General features: G+C 43.3%; 1 protein-coding gene across 1 annotated transcript; it reads right to left on the reverse strand.

Annotated features, from left to right (window-relative positions):
* Positions 1–1507: 1507 nt before the first annotated feature.
* Positions 1508–3486, reverse strand: LOC109192307 (zinc finger BED domain-containing protein RICESLEEPER 2-like). The gene is made up of 2 exons (XM_019342880.1): positions 2065–3486; positions 1508–1966 (listed from the first exon to the last, which is right to left on the reverse strand). The coding sequence occupies exons 1-2, from the start codon at positions 3484–3486 to the stop codon at positions 1508–1510; spliced, it is 1881 nt and encodes a 626-aa protein (XP_019198425.1).
* Between the last annotated feature and the right edge of the window lie 5714 nt (positions 3487–9200).

Here is a 9200-nt window from a genome sequence, read left to right on the forward strand (position 1 = left end):
GTTATCAACCCATCAGATGGTCATTATAGCCAATTGATCGCAACCAATTGGAGTATCATGCACAATTAACACATAAGTCAAGCACATGCAACCCACATTAACACATAGGGAGGGGAATCATCGGGGAACACTTATCCTAATATAACTCATACCTAATAAACCACATAAAACTTCTCATAACACTCCTAAGGGATCATACACCTAGGCCTGAGCATCGGTCGGATACGGACGGATCGGATGTCTTATCCGTCCATCCGATCGGATTTCGGATTTCATTTGTACCCCCCTATCCGTTTATTTTTTTGGACAGATCCTATCGGATTTCATAGGTTCAGATTTCGGATATCCGTTGTCAGATTTCGGATTTTAATCGGATATAATAAATTAAAATAAAAAAAATTCTAAAATAGATAAAAATAATACTGAGTTTCATTACCACAACGTAGCAAAATATACAAGTATACAACTATAACAGTTTCAAACTAAGTTAATAATTACATATTTTCGAATTTCAATGATTATACAAAAAATCATAGACTTGAGCTGTCAGCACCGGTACTCTTCAGTTCTTCTTCAGCAATTCAGCAAAATCAACACTAATCTAGTCATCTAGATAATCTATTCTTCTTCCTGCTAGTATTCAAACTTAAAATGATATTAGTGTTTAGATTTTAGAAAACAGACAATCAGACATTTAGAGTAACAATACTAAGCAATTATTCACTAGGCTAAGTGGCTCAGAGTGCATTTTTCCATATCAAGTAAGAATGTGGGCAAATTGCTCTAAATGTTTTATATTAACACATTGGCAACATACCAACTCCATTCCATTTATTCAGACAATAGTGGAAGCTTCATCATAGCCACCAAATAAAACAAATACATTCAAACTGAAAACAGAGTAAGGAAGAGTTATACCAGAATTCCAGAGTGCAGAGAAATGGGCAAAATTGGGCTCAACTCATCTAATGGCAGCAACAAATCAATAACAGAAAGTTGCCAAGCCACTTAGAGGCTAAACACCACTTGCAACAACATAAGTACATAATAGAATATCAAACTGAGTAAAGAAATGAACACATTGTAAACTGATATTAAAAACATTACAGTGATTGTAGGCAACATTGATGGTATAGTAGATGAAGCTCCAGTGGGCAATTCTGCAATAGTGAAAAACATAATAAGTAAGAAAGAAAGTGAAAAGGAAATAAACTTAATAAAGAATAAAAAAAAAAAAGTAACTAAGAAAGTGATAAATGTTACCTTTCTCTAATCTTTCAACCTCCTCCAGGTTCTCCTTAACTTGGATTGGCTGATTAGGTGCCCTCAACCAATCTTGAGTACATATTAGTGCTTCCACTATTTTAGGAGTCAAGGAACTCCTAAATGGATCAAGTACCCTTCCAGATGTACAAAAACAGCTCTCAGAAGCAACTGTGGAGATAGGAACTGCAAGCACATCTCTAGCCATTTTGGAGAGAATAGGAAATCTCTCACTATGGCTCTTCTACCACTTTAACACATCAAAAGCAACAGATTCATCATCCTCCACAAGACTTTCACTTAAGTATACTTGCAGCTCAGTTTGCTTACTGCTTCCACTACTTTCCAATCTCTTTTTTTTTTTTTTTTTAAGTTGGCTCTTCAAAGATGACTGAGGCCTACCAACTGTACAAGTAGTAGCCTGGTTAGCCTCAGACTGGACTGCTTGAGCAGAGGATGCTGTCTGGGTAGAACTGAGAGAGTATGTAGCTGCATAGTCATCATATAAAGCAGCCATTGCAGATTGGACCTTGGTAAAACAAGTTTTGCCTTTCTCTTCTCCATACAACTGGACAAATTGATGAGGCATGTACTCCTCCTTATCTCTGGGGTACAGAATATTGGCAAAAAAAATGATAGAGTTCATTTTTTCTGGATCCCCCCAATATTTGTCAAACTTGTTCCTCATTTGTGTCCCCATTGCCTAAAACAGAAAGAAAAAAAAAACAATTTATTAGTTTACAGAATTATAGGAAATACAAAAAACAATAAGCAAACAAATTGAAAGATAAATGAGATTACCTTTTCAGTCCCATGCTCAGAGTTCACCATAGCTTCAAGCATGCAACTGAGATCAGAGATCTCAGAGAAGAATGTGTTGGATGTGACATAAAGTGAACCAGAGATCCTCACTGTCATATCATAAAATGCTTTCAACAGCTTCACTAAGCTTTCCACAGAACACCAATCCAAGAAGGTAGGAGCACTCCCCAAGTCAGCAGAATAAGAGGGGTCATTTCTCTCATATGCATCAAACACTACTTGATATTGAATTGCAGTGTTGAGCATAATGTAGGTGTTGTTCCACCTTGTAGGGACATCAAGATGCAAAGCTGATTTAGCTTCCACACCAAACAGTTCAGCAAACTCTCTGAACTTTGTCAGCCTAGCTGGTGAGTTCCTAACCCATCTCACTGCATCTCTCACCCTCTTAACTGACTCATCTGCAAACTTCAACCCATCTTGGACCACTAAATTGAGGATATGGGCTATGCACCTCATGTGCATGTACTGAACCTTAACAGAAGAAGAACCCCAAGATAACAGTTTACTCTTAAAAAACCACATAGCTGTGTCATTAGAGGAAGCATTATCCACTGTTACAGTAAACACATTCTTAATTCCCCACTCTAATAAACAACTCTCTAGGGCTTTTGCAATGTACTCCCCCTTATGAGAAGAAACTGGGACAAAGGATATAATTTTTTTATGAAGCTTCCACTGGTCATCTAAAAAATGTGCAGTAATGCACATATAGTTGATTCTCTGGACAGAAGTCCATGTATCTGTTGTTAGACTAACCCTTTGAGTTCCCACTCTAAACAACTTCTTAAGGTTTAGCCTCTCATCAAGAAATATTTGGTAGATGTCCCTAGAAATGGTCCACCTAGAAGGGATAAGAAACCTAAGACAAGCAACCAGAATAAACCTCTTGAACCCCTGGCCCCCTACAAACCTAAAAGGGAGCTCATCTATGATTATCATCTCACAAAGGGCCCTCCTAATGGCATCTTGATTAAATACCCATGTCCCCAAAACACCCACAGGAGCCTCTGTTCCACCCTTAGAAGTGGACAGAGTGTTGAATGTGAGTAGAGACTGCCTTGTATCCTTTGAATGGGGATTTTTAAGACAACTGACCATATGGTTTTTTAATGATGATGTGCCATGTTTTTTAGTTTCACATAAATACTCTTTTGCACAGTAAAGACATTTGCCTTTAATCACTTTTTTAGTTTCAGGATCTTTGATCTTTTCAAAGTGTTCCCACACTATGGATCTAGACTCTAATTCTTTCCTCTTCTTTACAGCAGGAACTTTAGGAGTGGCCATAGGCTGTTGAGCACTTGTCTCAATGCCTGTGGTTTGTACTCCTTGTTCACCCACTGTTGAAGATGGAAGAGGTCCAGTTCCACTTCCACTTATATTTTGATTGCTCTCCATTTATAAAGATTTATGGATGAGCAAATAGGATTCAAATTTCACACAAGCACACATAAGGCCATACACTATCACAGTGATATGTATTCCATAATCAGAATTCATGATTCATGAACTCTTCATTTTATGGACTCCTGATTTTAGGACTTAACAGTAAACACTCAGTACTGAGTACTGACATACATAATTACATATAACACATTAACAAATTCATTCCATAATCAAGAGTCATGAATCATGAAATCATCATTTTATGGAAATGCCCACAAATTAGGGCTTAACACTTAACAGTAAACACTCAGTACTGAGTATTGACATACATAATTACATATAACACATTAACAAATTCATTACATAATCAGGAGTCATGATTCATAAATCATGAACTCATCATTTTATGGAAATGTCCACAAATTAGGGCTTAACACTTCCACACTCAACCATCAACCCATCAACAATTCAAGTATTCAACAACATTCAACAGTATTCATTCCAATTTGCAAATTCCAACAGTCAACTATTAGCATTCAACATGGACATCATAAATTCATAATATCAATTACAAATTCAGTAGGCTTCCACAGTTCCACACTTCCACCACCACCATACATTTTGAAATAACAAATTTAAGGGTCTTTTAACCATAAACTTACAAACACATATCAGAATAAGCACAAATTCATCACGTATGTGGGAAGCCCTAAAAATTAGGGTTCAGTTACAAATTAGGGTGCATGCAACATCATAGAACTAGAACAGAACAGACAAACTCACAAACATGCAACAGGAAAATAAGAAAAAAATGACAGAGTTACATTTTACTTTTTTCTCAAAGGTTACCTCTGAGATCTAGGGCTTCAAGGCATCAAACTTCCACTTCCATTGCCGTCCGGCTTCTTCCTTCTTGCCGTCTTTCCAGTTTGCACAAAGCCACAGACACTTCCACAAGATTCCCATCGAACTGTCGAATACTCGAAGCCTCAAAGGAGTCGAAGGGGAGTTCAGACTCTCAGACTTCAGATACTCTCAGTTGAGACTTAGAGTTCATACTTCAGAGAATCAGAGATTCACCAGAGAAGGAGATTATGGAAGAAGATTAGATGAGAAGGACTGAAGATCGGATGTGGGTGGCTAGAGGAGAGTATGAGACTAAGGAGATTTCGAGAAGAAGCTCTGGGGAGTGGGGAGTGGCCGAGTGGAGAGTCTCAGAGAATGAGAGAATGGAAAACCCTAGGTCTACGCAACGTTTTACTTAGGCCATATTTCGGATCTCGGACGGGTTCGGATGAGATATTTCCTAACCCTACCCGTCCGTCTTTAATAGCCACGTTGCGTGGGGTTGGTTCGGATATCACCCGAACCCGTCGGATTTCATCTCCGTTTGGTGAGCGCTGGTTCGGGTCGGGCGGGTTCTTCGGGTAGTTCGGGTATTGCACAGCCCTACATACACCTTCCTCCTAGGCCTACCAATTCAACTAGCATGCGATACACAAGACTCTTTTATCCTAAGAACGGTACCCGATTCATCAAACTAGACTCACATACGACAAATGGGGTACAACGGGACACCACGGGACACGGGGAAAAACATCACGATTCGTACCGAATGTCCAGCGGGTGGAGGGCCACCCGCCAGCGGCGAATTGGAAGGCAGCGGGTGCCTGGCGGGCAGTCGCCTGCCCGCTGGAAAGAGGGCGTTGGGCAGCGGGTAGGTGGCGGGTACCCTCGCCCCCACCTACCCCCCACTGACTCCTATGTAATAAATTGGTCCAGGGATCCCTCGTGGAACTCGAAACCATGTCCAAACACATTCAAACACAAACGACGACACCACGTAATCAAGTAACGAATTAAAACCAAGAACCACACCAAATACATCCTAACACGACTCCTAAACATGTCAAGAATCAACACCCGATCATGCAAATTCCCACCCAAACATACCAAGAATAACACAATATGAAATCCACGTTATAACCCTAGGGCTCTAGTCATAATTAAAACATAAGATCATTTATATAATTTATCATAAAATCAAGAACATCAAGATTTTCACATAAGCATCAAGATCGACACATAAATCTCAAGATCATCTCATAAACACAATATAAATCTCAAGCAAGGTTTTATCAAGACTCGAGCACAGAATCAGATATCAAGGAATCCAATGAAGAAGTTATAGCAAGGAAAATAAGTTTTGTTGAGACATGAGTTGCCTCTTAGCCTTAATTAGAATCCTTGGCTACTAAGGATCTTTCTCTAAGATCTCCTCTTCGTGATTTCTCCTACATTTAGTGATAGGGGAATTCCTGGGAATTCTTGTGTGGTGGAATCTATTGTGGTGGGATTTCTAGGTGCCTCCCAGGTCCTTATATATATATATTTAAGAGTCCTTACTAAGGTCTGAAAGGTAAGGATTCACTTATTCTATTCCTTATAGGACTAAGGTTTTGGTTTAGAGATAAGGGTCCATGATCCGTGGTGGACCCTTCTTAATTAATTAAGGGAATTTAAACCTCTTTTAATGGAAAGCAATTAAATAATTAGTCTGGGTTAGAGGCCGTAACACGGGGTGTTACACCCTCCCCTCCTTACAAGAGGCTTCGTCCTCGAAGCCTGTGCGTGGATCCGTTCAATCACCCCTGGACGTCACGCGTTTGACCTCCTGGTTTAGGAAATGCGGCTCCACGTGTCGTTTGCTGGGGGTAGAGCGGAGTTTGGTTAGGTTGACGGCAAGTAGTGTTTGGAAAGTTTGGGTCTACCTTGATTTCCTGGTCTCGAGCTAGACGCCCCGCGCGTGCCCAACATGGTCTCGATTGCCGCCACTCTCCGGTCTAGTGAGTTTGTTGCGAGAATTAGGGATGAGAACCCGTCATCCATAATCCGGTTCTGCCTGGTGAGTTGCGCGAGGATGCGCTCATTGACGGACCTCTCATCTTGGCCCTCCATGTTTCCTCTTTCTTGTGCGGGTGTAGGCGGGTTAGGTTCGCTGCATTCTTCCTGTTCTTCTTGTTCTCCACATTCTTGCATTGCCCGTCTCAGTTTCTTGTTAGAGATTTCCAACTGGTCAACCAGCATTCGTCGTTCTTCTGTGGGTTTCAGGCAAACCTCCTCGAGGGTGATGTATTGTCCCTCTCCGTCATGGTAGATGTCATTGCGGCGGAGGTTCTGGGCATTGAAAACCATCCCATTCACGGGCTTGGCTTCCGTGTGGCTTAGGTCCACCCATTTTCTTTCCATGATCCAACTTAGGATCGTCCCATAGGGTAAGCTGAGCCGGTTGCTAGATTTACAGAACTCCATGTGTTTCAACATAAGGCCGGGTAAATTGAACTTGACCTTATGCTTAAGGAAATAGGCAAAGGTGCATTCCAAACTTCCCATGTCCTTGCTCTTGTTGTTAGTGGGCAACAAGCTGTCAGACACAATCATGACTAGCAATTTCTGTTCGGCGGTTAGCCACTTCCTGTTTGGCCTGGTGGCTGAAGTGAAGCCATCTTTTTTTTCTAGCAAATACCCGAGGTAATCCTTGTACCCCGTGTTTTGGGTACTGACCCATGCCTTCCGGTCATAGTCCGACACACCCGTGGTGGTCAGTTTCAGGAGTTTAGCCAAGCGGCCCTCGGAGAGCACTATTTCCTTGCCCCGGACCTTGGAGGTAACTTCCAACTTGTCCCCCCGTTTGGTGGCTACCAAGTGACAATAGAATTCTTTTACCAATTCGGGGTACGTATCTCCTTTAATTGCGAGATAGGTATCCAAAAGGCCTTGGAATCTAAGCATATCGACCAACTCCGGAGAGAATTAGTCGGGTTCGAGTGCTTTACCTCCGATGAGTGTGTAGTTGGCATCGTTCCATTCCGGGACTCGGGTACCGACGGGTTTCTTCGGCATCGCTCGGGGTTGATGTTTGGTTTGGGACTTTTCTGGCGGCTTCTCCGACGGTTTTTTTTTTTTTCCGACGAGCTGGGCGACGGGGGTGGAGTGGTAGGGCGTCGTCGGTGGGGTGCCGAGGTTACACTGACTCGCGGTGGTGTGGAGTCCCGTAGCTGTTGGACAGCGTCGCGTCGGGCGTTGTGGCGGCGGTGGAGCTCTTGTCTTGTTGGTCGATGTTGCGGCGGGAAGCGGTGGCAGCGGGTCTTCGGCAGGAGCTGGGCGGTTGGCTACCGGGTGGTCGACAGCGGTGAGGCGGTAAGTGGTTGGGGTTCTTGGGGAGGTGTCGACGGTATCTCTGTCGAGGGGGGGAGAGAAGGAGAGAGAGGGAGTGTGTGGGAGGAAGAAGAAAAAGGGTTTTTGATTTGGGGATTTTGTGGGTTTTAGGGATTTGGAGGGGTTTAAGAAGGGAGTGTTCCCTTGCGATTTCAAGAAACACTCATAGCCTAGTGGTTAAGGCTTTGGTCTTGTAAGCAAGAAGTCTTAGGTTGTACTCCCATTGGTGGTATTAGTCCCCCTTTTTTTTTTTTTTTTTTTTTTTTTTTTTTGCATTCCTTTCATGCCTTGGTTTTCCTATCCTTCCTTTGACCCGATGTGGCAAGTGGCTTGACCGGATCCCCTTGTCGGACTTTTGCCTTTACCGTGTGTTGGGTTTGAGACTCGTTGATTATGAGGGACGTGGGTCTTAGTCCTCCACTTTAAGCTGATTTAATTGACTTCGTCTTTTATTTAAGGTCATAAAAATCTCTAAATAACTAAACTAAACAAGCGATTCTACTAAGGGGGTGGTTTACAGGGGTTCACATATCAACTTAAGCAGAATTCTTCTTCCTGGTTTTCCTCTTATTGATTAGCGGGATCCTCGTCCCCTAGGGCCACGTTTTCCGTGTCGATGTTGCCTTTGTTTTCAAGATCGGCCTGGGTGTGGCTAATGACGAATACCTTTACGGGGGCACCGTAACTCCCTTGGTTATTTGTGCCTCCTTGTTGGTCCATGACCGCAGGGCGTGTGTTCGGGGGTTGAGTGCACTGGAAGGACTTGTGTCCTTCTCCCCCGCAGTTGAAGCACCGCCAGGGGTTTCCCAGGCAGTCCTTGCCTTTATGGTCCTTGTTGCATCTTCGGCAAAGGAATGGTCTTGTATTCGCTTCATTGTTTCTCATGGGTGGCCCTTGGCTAGTTGGGTTGCCCGTCCTTGCGTTAGAGTCGTTTCTAGTCCTCTTTACAGGTGGCGCCCCGCCTCCTGTGCTTCTCTTACGGATCTGTTCCTGAACTCCCCGTTGTAGAAGTTGGATTCGATAGAGGTCGGCGGCGCTGGTGTAGGCTTCGTTAAGGGTTTGGGGTTTGCTTACGATTAGGGCCTTTCGGGCTTCGAAGTTGAGGCTTGTCACACACTTCTCTATCTTGGTTGTCTCCGTAAGAACTAATTCGGGCACGAAACGAGCCAGCTCGAGGAATCGTTTGTGGTATTCCATGACGGTGGCCATTCCTTGTTTTAGGTGGAGAAATTCCTCGTACATGGTTGCCCTTACGTGCGCGAGGTAGAACCGTTCCCCCAGCCGTGCTTTTAGGCTCTCCTAGTTAAACCCCAGTTCTTGCCTATAAGTAGGTCCTTCGTGGATCCACCAAAGGTCGGCCTCGTGTCCGAAGTAGAATGAGGCTATCTCTACGCGGCGTTCTCTGGGCATTCTACTACCCTGAGGATTTTGTCGAAGGTTCGGATCCATTCTTCGAGGATCGTGGGGTCCTCTTCTCCTAAGAAGGTGGGTGGGCGATGGCTCGAGAC

Source organism: Ipomoea nil, unplaced genomic scaffold (assembly GCF_001879475.1).
Source record: "Ipomoea nil cultivar Tokyo-kokei standard unplaced genomic scaffold, Asagao_1.1 scaffold1770, whole genome shotgun sequence".
Lineage (NCBI taxonomy): Eukaryota > Viridiplantae > Streptophyta > Magnoliopsida > Solanales > Convolvulaceae > Ipomoea > Ipomoea nil.

What these genes read in the sequence shown, in the direction of transcription:
- LOC109192307 (XM_019342880.1), bottom strand. Translation starts at nt 3,486, where the DNA reads ATGGAGAGCAATCAAAATATAAGTGGAAGTGGAACTGGACCTCTTCCA. An exon ending in CTGAGCATGGGACTGAAAAG is followed by an intron (nt 1,967 to 2,064) that starts GTAATCTCATTT and finishes TTTCTGTTTTAG; the next exon opens with GCAATGGGGACACAAATGAG.